General features: G+C 20.6%; 1 protein-coding gene across 1 annotated transcript in view; it reads right to left on the bottom strand.

Moving 5' to 3' along the window:
* The window catches only part of LOC145259841 (phosphatidylcholine transfer protein-like), a 65,744-nt gene that overhangs the window by 29,520 nt on the left and 18,306 nt on the right, over positions 1-17,918 (bottom strand). The window contains exon 2 of the mRNA XM_080117673.1: positions 15,781-15,898. Within this exon, the coding sequence (XP_079973799.1) occupies positions 15,781-15,898 (118 nt within the window). The remainder of the gene's footprint in view (positions 1-15,780; positions 15,899-17,918) is intronic.

The following is a 17,918-nucleotide window of genomic DNA, read 5'->3' as shown; positions in this document are numbered from 1 at the left end:
CTTTATTATTTTATATTAATATTTGCACCCTTATTATTTTATATTAATATTTCCATCCTTATTATTTAATATTAATATTTGCACCCTTATTATTTTATATTAATATTTGTACCTTTATTATTTTATATTAATATTTGCACCTTTATTATTTTATATTAATATTTGCACCTTTATTATTTTATATTAATATTTGCACCCTTATTATTTTATATTAATATTTGCACCCTTATTATTTTATATTAATATTTGCACCCTTATTATTTTATATTAATATTTGCACCCTTATTATTTTATATTAATATTTGCACCCTTATTATTTTATATTAATATTTGCACCCTTATTATTTTATATTAATATTTGCACCTTTATTATTTTATATTAATATTTGCACCCTTATTATTTTATATTAATATTTGCACCTTTATTATTTTATATTAATATTTGCACCCTTATTATTTTATATTAATATTTGCACCCTTATTATTTTATATTAATATTTGCACCCTTATTATTTTATATTTATATTAATATTTGCACCTTTATTATTTTGTATTAATATTTGCACCTTTATTATTTTATATTAGTATTTGCACCCTTATTATTTTATATTAATATTTGCACCCTTATTATTTTATATTAATATTTGAACCTTTATTATTTTATATTAATATTTGCATCCTTATTATTTTATATTAATATTTGCACCCTTATTATTTTATATTAGTATTTGCACCCTTATTATTTTATATTAATATTTGCACCCTTATTATTTTATATTAATATTTGCACCCTTATTATTTTATATTAGTATTTGCAGCCTTATTATTTTATATTAATATTTGCACCCTTATTATTTTATATTAATATTTGCACCTTTATTATTTTATATTAATATTTGCACCTTTATTATTTTATATTAATATTTGCACCTTTATTATTTTATATTAATATTTGAACCTTTATTATTTTATATTAATATTTGCACCTTTATTATTTTATATTAATATTTGCACCCTTATTATTTTTTATTAATATTTGCACCTTTATTATTTTATATTAGTATTTACACCCTTATTATTTTATATTAATATTTGCACCTTTATTATTTTATATTAGTATTTGCACCTTTATTATTTTATATTAATATTTGCACCTTTATTATTTTATATTAATATTTACACCTTTATTATTTTGTATTAATATTTGCACCCTTATTATTTTTTATTAATATTTGCACCTTTATTATTTTGTATTAATATTTGCACCTTTTTATTTTATATTAATATTTACACCCTTATTATTTTATATTAATATTTGCACCTTTATTATTTTATATTAATATTTGCACCTTTATTATTTTGTATTAATATTTGCAGCCTTATTATTTTATATTAATATTTGCACCCTTATTATTTTATATTAGTATTTGCACCTTTATTATTTTATATTAATATTTGCACCCTTATAATTTTATATTAATATTTTCACCTTTATTATTTTATATTAATATTTGCACCTTTATTATTTTTTATTAATATTTGCACCTTTATTATTTTATATTAATATTTACACCTTTATTATTTTATATTAATATTTGCACCTTTATTATTTTATATTAATATTTGCACCTTTATTATTTTATATTAATATTTACACCTTTATTATTTTATATTAATATTTTCACCTTTATTATTTTATATTAATATTTGCACCCTTATTATTTTATATTAATATTTGCACCTTTATTATTTTATATTAATATTTGCACCTTTATTATTTTATATTAATATTTGCACCCTTATTATTTTATATTAATATTTGCACCTTTATTATTTTATATTAATATTTGCACCCTTATTATTTTATATTAGTATTTGCACCATTATTATTTTATATTAATATTTGCACCTTTATTATTTTATATTAATATTTGCACCCCTATTATTTTATATTAATATTTGCACCCTTATTATTTTATATTAATATTTGCATCCTTATTATTTTATATTAATATTTGCACCCTTATTTTATTAATATTTGCACCCTTATTATTTTATATTAATATTTACACCTTTATTATTTTATATTATTATTTACACCTTTATTATTTTATATTAATATTTGAACCTTTATTATTTTATATTAATATTTGCACCTTTATTATTTTATATTAATATTTGCACCCTTATTATTTTATATAAATATTTGCACCCATATTATATTAATATTTGCAGCTTTATTATTTTATATTAATATTTGCACCCTTATTATTTTATATTAATATTTGCACCCTTATTATCTTAATATTTGCACCTTTATTATTTTATATTAATATTTGCACCCTTATTATTTTATATTAATATTTGCACCCTTATATTAATATTTGCAGCTTTATTATTTTATATTAATATTTACACCTTTATTATTTTTTATTAATATTTGCACCTTTATTATTTTATAGTAATATTTACACCTTTATTATTTTATATTAATATTTGCACCTTTATTATTTTATATTAATATTTACACCGTTATTATTTTATATTAATATTGGCACCTTTATTATTTTATATTAATATTTGCACCCTTATTATATTAATATTTGCACCTTTATCATTTTATATTAATATTTGCACCCTTATTATTTTATATTAATATTTGCACCCTTATTATATTAATATTTGCAGCTTTATTATTTTATATTAATATTTACACCTTTATTATTTTATATTAATATTTGCACCTTTATTATTTTATATTAATATTTACACCTTTATTATTTTATATTTATATTTGCATCCTTATTATTTTATATTAATATTTGCACCCTTATTATATTAATATTTGCAGCTTTATTATTTTATATTAATATTTACACCCTTATTATTTTATATTAATATTTGCATCCTTATTATTTTATATTAGTATTTGCACCCTTATTATATTAATATTTACACCCTTATTATTTTATATTAATATTTGCACCTTTATTATTTTATATTAATATTTGCACCCTTATTATTTTATATTAATATTTGCACCTTTATTATTTTATATTAATATTTGCACCCTTATTATTTTATATTAATATTTGCGCCCTTATTATTTTATATTAATATTTTCACCCTTATTATTTTATATTAATATTTGCACCCTTATTATTTTATATTAATATTTGCACCCTTATTATTTTATATTAATATTTGCACCCTTATTATTTTATATTAATATTTGCACCCTTATTATTTTATATTCATATTTTCACCCTTATTATTTTATATTAATATTTGCACCCTTATTATTTTATATTAATATTTGCACCCTTATTATTTTATATTAATATTTGCACCCTTATTATTTTATATTAATATTTGCACCTTTATTATTTTATAATAATATTTGTACCCTTATTATTTTATATTAATATTTTCACCATTATTATTTTATATTAATATTTGCACCTTTATTATTTTATATTCATATTTGCACCCTTATTATTTTATATTCATATTTGCACCCTTATTATTTTATATTCATATTTGCACCCTTATTATTTTATATTCATATTTGCACCCTTATTATTTTATATTAATATTTGCACCCTTATTATTTTATATTAATATTTGCACCCTTATTATTTTATATTAATATTTGCACCCTTATTATTTTATATTAATATTTGCACCCTTATTATTTTATATTAATATTTGCAGCCTTATTATTTTATATTAATATTTGCACCTTTATTATTTTATATTAATATTTGTACCCTTATTATTTTATATTAATATTTGCACCCTTATTATTTTATATTAATATTTGCACCTTTATTATTTTATATTAATATTTGCACCCTTATTATTTTATATTAATATTTGCACCCTTATTATTTTATATTAATATTTGCACCCTTATTATTTTATATTAATATTTGCAGCCTTATTATTTTATATTAATATTTTCACCTTTATTATTTTATATTAATATTTACACCCTTATTATTTTATATTAATATTTGCACCCTTATTGTTTTATATTAATATTTGCACCCTTATTATTTTATATTAATATTTGCACCTTTATTATTTTATATTCATATTTGCACCCTTATTATTTTATATTCATATTTGCACCCTTATTATTTTATATTCATATTTGCACCCTTATTATTTGATATTAATATTTGCACCCTTATTATTTTATATTAATATTTGCACCCTTATTATTTTATATTAATATTTGCACCTTTATTATTTTATATTAATATTTGCACCTTTATTATTTTATATTAATATTTGCACCTTTATTATTTTATATTAATATTTGCACCCTTATTATTTTATATTAATATTTGCAACCTTATTATATTAATATTTGCAGCTTTAATATTTTATATTAATATTTGAACCCTTATTATTTTATATTAATATTTGCACCCTTATTATATTAATATTTGCACCTTTATTATCTAATATATTAATATTTGCACCCTTATTATTTTATATTAATATTTGCACCCTTATTATATTAATATTTGCAGCTTTATTATTTTATATTATTATTTACACCTTTATTATTATTTATTAATATTTGCACCTTTATTATTTTATAGTAATATTTGCACCTTTATTATTTTATATTAATATTTGCACCTTTATTATTTTATATTAATATTTACACCTTTATTATTTTATATTAATATTGGCACCTTTATTATTTTATATTAATATTTGCACCCTTATTATATTAATATTTGCACCTTTATTATTTTATATTAATATTTGCACCCTAATTATTTTATATTAATATTTGCACCCTTATTATATTAATATTTGCAGCTTTATTATTTTATATTAATATTTACACCTTTATTATTTTATATTAATATTTGCACCTTTATTATTTTATATTAATATTTACACCTTTATTATTTTATATTGATATTTGCATCCTTATTATTTTATATTAATATTTGCACCCTTATTATATTAATATTTGCACCCTTATTATTTTATATTAATATTTGCACCCTTATTATTTTATATTAATATTTACACCCTTATTATTTTATATTAATATTTGCACCTTTATTATTTTATATTAATATTTGCACCCTTATTATTTTATATTAATATTTGCACCTTTATTATTTTATATTAATATTTGCACCCTTATTATTTTATATTAATATTTTCACCCTTATTATTTTATATTAATATTTGCATCCTTATTATTTTATATTAATATTTGCACCCTTATTATTTTATATTAATATTTGCACCCTTATTATTTTATATTAATATTTGCACCCTTATTATTTTATATTAATATTTGCACCTTTATTATTTTATATTAATATTTGCACCTTTATTATTTTATATTAATATTTGCACCTTTATTATTTTATATTAATATTTTCACTTTTATTATTTTATATTAATATTTACACCTTTATTATTTTATATTAATATTTGCACCCTTATTATTTTATAATAATATTTGTACCCTTATTATTTTATATTAATATTTGCACCTTTATTATTTTTTATTAATATTTGCACCTTTATTATTTTATATTGATATTTGCACCCTTATTATTTTATATTAATATTTGCACCCTTATTATTTTATATTAAGATTTGCACCCTTATTATTTTATATTAAGATTTGCACCCTTATTATTTTATATGCATATTTGCACCCTTATTATTTTATATTAATATTTGCAGCCTTATTATTTTATATTAATATTTGCACCTTTATTATTTTATATTAATATTTGCACCTTTATTATTTTATATTAATATTTGCAGCCTTATTATTTTATATTAATATTTGCACCCTTATTATTTTATATTAATATTTGCACCCTTATTATTTTATATTAATATTTGCACCCTTATTATATTAATATTTGCAGCTTTATTATTTTATATTAATATTTACACCTTTATTATTTTATATTAATATTTGCACCTTTATTATTTTATATTAATATTTACACCTTTATTATTTTATATTTATATTTGCATCCTTATTATTTTATATTAATATTTGCACCCTTATTATATTAATATTTGCAGCTTTATTATTTTATATTAATATTTACACCCTTATTATTTTATATTAATATTTGCATCCTTATTATTTTATATTAGTATTTGCACCCTTATTATATTAATATTTACACCCTTATTATTTTATATTAATATTTGCACCTTTATTATTTTATATTAATATTTGCACCCTTATTATTTTATATTAATATTTGCACCTTTATTATTTTATATTAATATTTGCACCCTTATTATTTTATATTAATATTTGCGCCCTTATTATTTTATATTAATATTTTCACCCTTATTATTTTATATTAATATTTGCACCCTTATTATTTTATATTAATATTTGCACCCTTATTATTTTATATTAATATTTGCACCCTTATTATTTTATATTAATATTTGCACCCTTATTATTTTATATTCATATTTTCACCCTTATTATTTTATATTAATATTTGCACCCTTATTATTTTATATTAATATTTGCACCCTTATTATTTTATATTAATATTTGCACCCTTATTATTTTATATTAATATTTGCACCTTTATTATTTTATAATAATATTTGTACCCTTATTATTTTATATTAATATTTTCACCATTATTATTTTATATTAGTATTTGCACCTTTATTATTTTATATTAATATTTGCACCTTTATTATTTTATATTAATATTTACACCTTTATTATTTTGTATTAATATTTGCACCCTTATTATTTTTTATTAATATTTGCACCTTTATTATTTTGTATTAATATTTGCACCTTTTTATTTTATATTAATATTTACACCCTTATTATTTTATATTAATATTTGCACCTTTATTATTTTATATTAATATTTGCACCTTTATTATTTTGTATTAATATTTGCAGCCTTATTATTTTATATTAATATTTGCACCCTTATTATTTTATATTAGTATTTGCACCTTTATTATTTTATATTAATATTTGCACCCTTATTATTTTATATTAATATTTTCACCTTTATTATTTTATATTAATATTTGCACCTTTATTATTTTTTATTAATATTTGCACCTTTATTATTTTATATTAATATTTACACCTTTATTATTTTATATTAATATTTGCACCTTTATTATTTTATATTAATATTTGCACCTTTATTATTTTATATTAATATTTACACCTTTATTATTTTATATTAATATTTGCACCCTTATTATTTTATATTAATATTTGCACCTTTATTATTTTATATTAATATTTGCACCTTTATTATTTTATATTAATATTTGCACCCTTATTATTTTATATTAATATTTGCACCTTTATTATTTTATATTAATATTTGCACCCTTATTATTTTATATTAGTATTTGCACCATTATTATTTTATATTAATATTTGCACCTTTATTATTTTATATTAATATTTGCACCCCTATTATTTTATATTAATATTTGCACCCTTATTATTTTATATTAATATTTGCATCCTTATTATTTTATATTAATATTTGCACCCTTATTTTATTAATATTTGCACCCTTATTATTTTATATTAATATTTACACCTTTATTATTTTATATTATTATTTACACCTTTATTATTTTATATTAATATTTGAACCTTTATTATTTTATATTAATATTTGCACCTTTATTATTTTATATTAATATTTGCACCCTTATTATTTTATATTAATATTTGCACCCATATTATATTAATATTTGCAGCTTTATTATTTTATATTAATATTTTCACCCTTATTATTTTATATTAATATTTGCACCCTTATTATCTTAATATTTGCACCTTTATTATTTTATATTAATATTTGCACCCTTATTATTTTATATTAATATTTGCACCCTTATTATTTTATATTAATATTTGCACCTTTATTATTTTATAATAATATTTGTACCCTTATTATTTTATATTAATATTTTCACCATTATTATTTTATATTAGTATTTGCACCTTTATTATTTTATATTAATATTTGCACCTTTATTATTTTATATTAATATTTACACCTTTATTATTTTGTATTAATATTTGCACCCTTATTATTTTTTATTAATATTTGCACCTTTATTATTTTGTATTAATATTTGCACCTTTTTATTTTATATTAATATTTACACCCTTATTATTTTATATTAATATTTGCACCTTTATTATTTTATATTAATATTTGCACCTTTATTATTTTGTATTAATATTTGCAGCCTTATTATTTTATATTAATATTTGCACCCTTATTATTTTATATTAGTATTTGCACCTTTATTATTTTATATTAATATTTGCACCCTTATTATTTTATATTAATATTTTCACCTTTATTATTTTATATTAATATTTGCACCTTTATTATTTTTTATTAATATTTGCACCTTTATTATTTTATATTAATATTTACACCTTTATTATTTTATATTAATATTTGCACCTTTATTATTTTATATTAATATTTGCACCTTTATTATTTTATATTAATATTTACACCTTTATTATTTTATATTAATATTTGCACCCTTATTATTTTATATTAATATTTGCACCTTTATTATTTTATATTAATATTTGCACCTTTATTATTTTATATTAATATTTGCACCCTTATTATTTTATATTAATATTTGCACCTTTATTATTTTATATTAATATTTGCACCCTTATTATTTTATATTAGTATTTGCACCATTATTATTTTATATTAATATTTGCACCTTTATTATTTTATATTAATATTTGCACCCCTATTATTTTATATTAATATTTGCACCCTTATTATTTTATATTAATATTTGCATCCTTATTATTTTATATTAATATTTGCACCCTTATTTTATTAATATTTGCACCCTTATTATTTTATATTAATATTTACACCTTTATTATTTTATATTATTATTTACACCTTTATTATTTTATATTAATATTTGAACCTTTATTATTTTATATTAATATTTGCACCTTTATTATTTTATATTAATATTTGCACCCTTATTATTTTATATTAATATTTGCACCCATATTATATTAATATTGGCAGCTTTATTATTTTATATTAATATTTTCACCCTTATTATTTTATATTAATATTTGCACCCTTATTATCTTAATATTTGCACCTTTATTATTTTATATTAATATTTGCACCCTTATTATTTTATATTAATATTTGCACCCTTATATTAATATTTGCAGCTTTATTATTTTATATTAATATTTACACCTTTATTATTTTTTATTAATATTTGCACCTTTATTATTTTATAGTAATATTTACACCTTTATTATTTTATATTAATATTTGCACCTTTATTATTTTATATTAATATTTACACCGTTATTATTTTATATTAATATTGGCACCTTTATTATTTTATATTAATATTTGCACCCTTATTATATTAATATTTGCACCTTTATCATTTTATATTAATATTTGCACCCTTATTATTTTATATTAATATTTGCACCCTTATTATATTAATATTTGCAGCTTTATTATTTTATATTAATATTTACACCTTTATTATTTTATATTAATATTTGCACCTTTATTATTTTATATTAATATTTACACCTTTATTATTTTATATTTATATTTGCATCCTTATTATTTTATATTAATATTTGCACCCTTATTATATTAATATTTGCAGCTTTATTATTTTATATTAATATTTACACCCTTATTATTTTATATTAATATTTGCATCCTTATTATTTTATATTAGTATTTGCACCCTTATTATATTAATATTTACACCCTTATTATTTTATATTAATATTTGCACCTTTATTATTTTATATTAATATTTGCACCCTTATTATTTTATATTAATATTTGCACCTTTATTATTTTATATTAATATTTGCACCCTTATTATTTTATATTAATATTTGCACCCTTATTATTTTATATTAATATTTGCACCCTTATTATTTTATATTAATATTTGCACCCTTATTATTTTATATTCATATTTTCACCCTTATTATTTTATATTAATATTTGCACCCTTATTATTTTATATTAATATTGGCACCCTTATTATTTTATATTAATATTTGCACCCTTATTATTTTATATTAATATTTGCACCTTTATTATTTTATAATAATATTTGTACCCTTATTATTTTATATTAATATTTTCACCATTATTATTTTATATTAATATTTGCACCTTTATTATTTTATATTAATATTTGCACCCTTATTATTTTATATTCATATTTGCACCCTTATTATTTTATATTCATATTTGCACCCTTATTATTTTATATTCATATTTGCACCCTTATTATTTTATATTCATATTTGCACCCTTATTATTTTATATTAATATTTGCAGCCTTATTATTTTATATTAATATTTGCACCCTTATTATTTTATATTAATATTTGCACCCTTATTATTTTATATTAATATTTGCACCCTTATTATTTTATATTAATATTTGCACCCTTATTATTTTATATTAATATTTGCAGCCTTATTATTTTATATTAATATTTGCACCTTTATTATTTTATATTAATATTTGTACCCTTATTATTTTATATTAATATTTGCACCCTTATTATTTTATATTAATATTTGCACCTTTATTATTTTATATTAATATTTGCACCCTTATTATTTTATATTAATATTTGCACCCTTATTATTTTATATTAATATTTGCACCCTTATTATTTTATATTAATATTTGCAGCCTTATTATTTTATATTAATATTTGCACCTTTATTATTTTATATTAATATTTACACCGTTATTATTTTATATTAATATTTGCACCCTTATTGTTTTATATTAATATTTGCACCCTTATTATTTTATATTAATATTTGCACCTTTATTATTTTATATTCATATTTGCACCCTTATTATTTTATATTCATATTTGCACCCTTATTATTTTATATTCATATTTGCACCCTTATTATTTTATATTAATATTTGCACCCTTATCATTTTATATTAATATTTGCACCCTTATTATTTTATATTAATATTTGCACCTTTATTATTTTATATTAATATTTGCACCTTTATTATTTTATATTAATATTTACACCGTTATTATTTTATATTAATATTTACACCTTTATTATTTGATATTAATATTTGCACCCTTATTATTTTATATTAATATTTGCACCCTTATTATTTTATATTAATATTTGCACCTTTAATATTTTATAATTATATTTGCACCTTTATTATTTTATATTAATATTTGCACCTTTATTATTTTATATTAATATTTGCACCCTTATTATTTTATATTAATATTTGCAACCTTATTATATTAATATTTGCAGCTTTAATATTTTATATTAATATTTGCACCCTTATTATTTTATATTAATATTTGCACCCTTATTATATTAATATTTGCACCTTTATTATCTAATATATTAATATTTGCACCCTTATTATTTTATATTAATATTTGCACCCTTATTATATTAATATTTGCAGCTTTATTATTTTATATTATTATTTACACCTTTATTATTATTTATTAATATTTGCACCTTTATTATTTTATAGTAATATTTGCACCTTTATTATTTTATATTAATATTTGCACCTTTATTATGTTATATTAATATTTTCACCTTTATTATTTTATATTAATATTGGCACCTTTATTATTTTATATTAATATTTGCACCCTTATTATATTAATATTTGCACCTTTATTATTTTATATTAATATTTGCACCCTAATTATTTTATATTAATATTTGCACCCTTATTATATTAATATTTGCAGCTTTATTATTTTATATTAATATTTACACCTTTATTATTTTATATTAATATTTGCACCTTTATTATTTTATATTAATATTTACACCTTTATTATTTTATATTGATATTTGCATCCTTATTATTTTATATTAATATTTGCACCCTTATTATATTAATATTTGCACCCTTATTATTTTATATTAATATTTGCACCCTTATTATTTTATATTAATATTTACACCCTTATTATTTTATATTAATATTTGCACCTTTATTATTTTATATTAATATTTGCACCCTTATTATTTTATATTAATATTTGCACCTTTATTATTTTATATTAATATTTGCACCCTTATTATTTTATATTAATATTTTCACCCTTATTATTTTATATTAATATTTGCATCCTTATTATTTTATATTAATATTTGCACCCTTATTATTTTATATTAATATTTGCACCCTTATTATTTTATATTAATATTTGCACCCTTATTATTTTATATTAATATTTGCACCTTTATTATTTTATATTAATATTTGCACCTTTATTATTTTATATTAATATTTGCACCTTTATTATTTTATATTAATATTTGCACCTTTATTATTTTATATTAATATTTACACCTTTATTATTTTATATTAATATTTGCACCCTTATTATTTTATAATAATATTTGTACCCTTATTATTTTATATTAATATTTGCACCTTTATTATTTTTTATTAATATTTGCACCTTTATTATTTTATATTAATATTTGCACCCTTATTATTTTATATTAATATTTGCACCCTTATTATTTTATATTAAGATTTGCACCCTTATTATTTTATATTAATATTTGCACCCTTATTATTTTATATGCATATTTGCACCCTTATTATTTTATATTAATATTTGCAGCCTTATTATTTTATATTAATATTTGCACCTTTATTATTTTATATTAATATTTGCACCTTTATTATTTTATATTAATATTTGCAGCCTTATTATTTTATATTAATATTTGCACCCTTATTATTTTATATTAATATTTGCACCCTTATTATTTTATATTAATATTTGCACCCTTATTATTTTATATTAATATTTGCACCCTTATTATTTTATATTAATATTTGCAGCCTTATTATTTTATATTAATATTTGCACCTTTATTATTTTATATTAATATTTGCACCCTTATTATTTTATATTAATATTTTCACCTTTATTATTTTATATTAATAGTTACATCTTTATTATTTTATATTAATATTTACACCCTTATTATTTTATATTAATATTTGCACCTTTATTATTTTATATTAATATTTGCACCTTTATTATTTTATATTAATATTTGCACCCTTATTATTTTATATTAATATTTTTACCTTTATTATTTTATGTTAATATTTGCACCCTTATTATTTTATATTAATATTTGCACCCTTATTATTTTATATTAATATTTGCACCCTTATTATTTTATATTAATATTTGCACCTTTATTATTTTATATTAATATTTGCACCCTTATTATTTTATATTTATATTTGCACCCTTATTATTTTATATTAATATTTGCACCCTTATTATTTTATATTAATATTTGCACCCTTATTATTTTATATTAATATTTGCACCCTTATTATTTTATATTAATATTTTCACCTTTATTATTTTATATTAATATTTGCACCGTTATTATTTTATATTAATATTTGCACCCTTATTATTTTATATTAATATTTGCACCCTTATTATTTAATATTAATATTTTCACCTTTATTATTGTATATTAATATTTGCACCCTTATTATTTTATATTAATATTTGCACCTTTATTATTTTATATTAATATTTGCAGCCTTATTATTTTATATTAATATTTGCACCCTTATTATTTTATATTAATATGAATGTTCATCTCTACAAGGCTATCGTTTGCCCATACATGGTACATCTGCTATTAGTCTCTCACTCTTAGACAGGGACCAAAAAAGAGTCTCCAATCTAATAAGTTCCTGTGGCGGAACTGAATAACACTGAGGTTACAAAATGATGTACACAAGAACCACCGTCATTCAAACCTGGAATCCGTCCAGTACAAGGAAAAGAAGAGAAGGGAAGAAAGATATGCAAATCGTGGCACTGTCGCAATGAAAAGTCTGTATATAAAAAGTTTTTTTTTGCGAGAGGGTCGGAATGCAAGCGTGATTTTGTGACGAAGAAGAATAAGAATTGAGAAATCAAAAGAAAATTACGCAATCGGACTTATTTTTTGTATGCGTTAGTACAAATGACAGATTTTTTTTATTCGCTGATTTAAAACATTAATTTCAACACTTCAGCCGCGTACTACCAACCGAACTCCAATCTCTGTCTCTCTCCACCAAAATGTTAAATCCCTGTGCTCGTTTTACAAATATTTTGATGGAATGTGCTCCGACGAACTCAAAGCATTCGTACCCCCTTGACGTAACACTCCTCACTAACTCAATAAGCAGCAAAATCCCACCCTTACATTGTAGAGATCACTAGATGCCGGAAAGTCTTCTACTCAAATAGTTTCTTCCCCTGGGTTGCTAGACTTTGGAATTCTCTCCCGAGTCCCTGCTTCCCTGACTGTACTAATCTGCAGAAGTTCAAGTGAAATATTAACAGACATCTCGCTGCCCAACTCCCTACATAGTATCCTTGTAGATTTGGTCCCAAATAGAAGCCCTTATGTTCAAGTGGCACTGTGCTTTGTTTGTAATTTTTCATTACAAAAACCCAGTAAAAAACAAGTGAAGGCGGGGGGGGGGCTAAAAAAAAAATTATAGGCTCTAATTTCTGCTTTAATTTCCAGATGAAAGGGGCCCTATTCATAAGAGAATATATGATTGAAAATACAGATTACAGGAATTCTAACAAATAAGAAATCAATTCTTGTTTTATTTAGGTCTGATTGGGTTAGATGTTCCATTTTATGGCATGTCAACCGTTTTTGAGTTATTTAATGCAGAATCCAGTAATTTTGGAAAAAAGTTTTTATGCTTCAAGTTCTTTATATCTTCAAATATTTATTCATGGTGTTTGGTTTGGTTGTTTTGTCGAAGAAAATTGTTAGTTTTGTTTTCGAATTTACAAAACATGATTGAATTTTTCAAAAAGAAAGGGAAATAAAAACTGGAAAAATGATAGGATCTTTCTATCGATCCAGTAGATATCTACCTGCTAATACAATTCTCTATATATAAAAGCCAGGTACGTCCAATGATGGAGTATTGCTATCACATCTGGGCAGGAGCTGCTAGGAAGACCGTAATCTGCCTTGACAGAGTTCAAAATAGACTTAGTAGCCTAGTGGGAGATGTCCTTTTCTCTTCCTTGCAACCTCTTTCTCACAGAAGAGACATTGCGAGCCTATCTCTGTTTTTTCGTTATTTTCATGGCAAGGGCTCGTCTGAGCTCCAATCTATGGTCTCCCCTTGCTAAACATTCATGAGAAATTCTCGTCTGGCTGAAAACACTATCAATAATTTCCCCCACTCTTTATCTGTGCCTAAACCTAAACATAGATTCCATGAACAAAGTTTCTTTCTTAGAACTGCACGCCTGTGGAACTCTCCTCTGTTTACCTACTTTCCAGCTGACTACAATATGGTCATCTTCAAGTCCAATGTAAACAAGTTCTTGATGAGCCGTTCCCTTTTAAGTAATCCAATTTACCAAATTTACACTTCTAACGATTACTATGATATCGTCCTTTTGACCATTTTACACTCTTTAACCTTTATCCTCAAGTGGCCTCTGAGCCTTGATAAGTGGCGATTCCCTTGTAAAAAACATGTTTGGTGCATTTTTGATCAGGAAGTCAGTATCCTCAGACAGCCTGATCTGATAGATGTTTATAGTAACCTGATAAGGATTTGCAGCACCCCCCCCTTAATAAATGAAGTTCGATTACTCACCATAGACATAACTATCCCATGTTTTCCGATAATCTAGATCCATGTAAACCTGCGAGCATGTTTCAGCATCGATTTCTGTCAACGTTCCATAAACTTTATACTGGTACAGTCCTGATGTCTATGAAAGAAAGAAAGTACAAAAAATATTAGATAGTAGATATTGTCTTTACTTACACGATATTACATTTCTGAAATTTTTGAGATGAGAATTGGTTATTCATATTATTTGGAATCTTCGGACCACTGTTCTCATCTTGAGTGTGATTTTCGCAACGTTTCAGTCGATGTAACCTCCGACCTTCTTCAGGTGTATCTAATCGAACTCGGGAATGTTTCTGTCGAACTCGGAAATTGGGACGGAATTTCGAACGATGTAATCTCCGACTTTCTTCAGGTGTATCTTGTCGAACTCGGGAATGTCTCTGGCAGAAAAAATACAATTGCGAATTACTTAGGACTTCTATCCAGTCATGGCTGACGGAACAAGAACATGATACCCTTGTGAAATAAATAATGGTTTCTGTTCGAAATTCCATCCAAATTCCCGAGTTTAACAACGTTTCGGTCAATACACCTTCTTCAGGTGTATCTTGTCAAACTCAGAAATGTTTCTGCTGAATTTGGAAACCTAGATGGGACATTCCTGAGTTTGATAGGATACACATAAAGGAGGTCGGAGATTACATCGACTAAAATGTTGCGCAAATGACACTCAAGATTAGAATAATACGAATTACACGTGGCGAGGAGAGAGATTTATAAAAAGCACATGTTATACGGCAGAGCGTTGTAAAACACATGGGTGTGTGAAAACACTTTTGAAAAATAATGAAATGTGTTATTGTTGGAAAAAAAAAAACACACAACTAAATTTGCACTAAAAAAAAAAAAAATGCTGAGTCGGATTTTTATTTTCTTTTTTTGTTTGTTCCTTTGTGACGGTACCAGACAACGTGTGGGTCCAGGTGGTGGAGATGTGGTAACACAGTTATAATGTAACGGCCACATTACATTATTATAATTTCTGATAACCGTCAACAGTAGATGTTTTTTTTATTCTTTAGAATAAATAAAACATCTACTGTCGACGTTTTATTTAGAGTGGAGGATATTTTTTTCTTATATTATTTCAGGTGACAGGGATTGTTTGACCAGCTATTTGCTTTCTTGCTTCCCCTTGCCATTTGATATAGTTTCATCCAGAGGCGAGAAAAAACGCCTTTTTTTACTTGCTAAATTTTGTGTGATGGAACATATATGTACATATATATATATATATGAGTCCGCTGTGGATATATATATATACTAGCGGGACCTGTGGAAATTCCACAGCGGACTCATTCATATGTAATATATTGATGTTGTAATTCTGTAGATGTTCAGACGCTCTCATATTATTGTAGCTTTTTAGTTAAAACTGCAAAAGTATTTATCTTAGCTAGCAGGAAAGCCCTGTCATAAAATATGCTTAAATATGATATTTTAATTCTTGCAGATTTCGTATATGTTATTATAAAGTTAATGCCATATGACGGGTGGATTAGCTTGAATCAAAACCAAAATAAAAACTTATGAAAATATATATATATATATATATATATATATATATAAATAAATGTAATTCTTGGTTCGTTCAAAGTCGATAGAGCCATATTTCTACATTACCAATTTAATTGAAATTTTCATAAAATTTATCTGTAAAGTCAAGGAATGTTTGCATGCTATTAAAATAAATTAAGATCGTTAAGATCGCAAATTATAAAAATATATTAAATAAAATAAAAATATTTTTCGTAACTGCAAGACTGCCCACCATTTCATTTCCGGTAGAAATGAGCCTTTCATGTGAAACACGTTGATGACTTTCAAATTACAACATTTAACTATCTAATTAATACATGGGTAAAAAAAATAAATCCCTATTTTTTAAATTATATATATATTTTTTTTTGTACTTTAAACTTACAATTGAATAAAAAAAAACATATTATAAAACAAACAAAAGTAGACGGGTATGTTTGAGTAGAGAAATGTCTAGCTGTTTATTCATCTATCATTCCTCACCTCAATGTATAATTATTTTATAACCAAATTGCTGGTTTGTCAGGTGTATATAAAGTCCGTTGTTGGTATGAAAC

This window comes from Euprymna scolopes, chromosome 35, assembly GCF_053919585.1.
Source record: "Euprymna scolopes isolate OS-2025 chromosome 35, ASM5391958v1, whole genome shotgun sequence".
NCBI classification, from domain to species: Eukaryota; Metazoa; Mollusca; class Cephalopoda; order Sepiida; family Sepiolidae; genus Euprymna; species Euprymna scolopes.
Note: the sequence above shows the minus strand (reverse complement) of the source record. Positions and strands in the feature narration are given on the sequence as shown.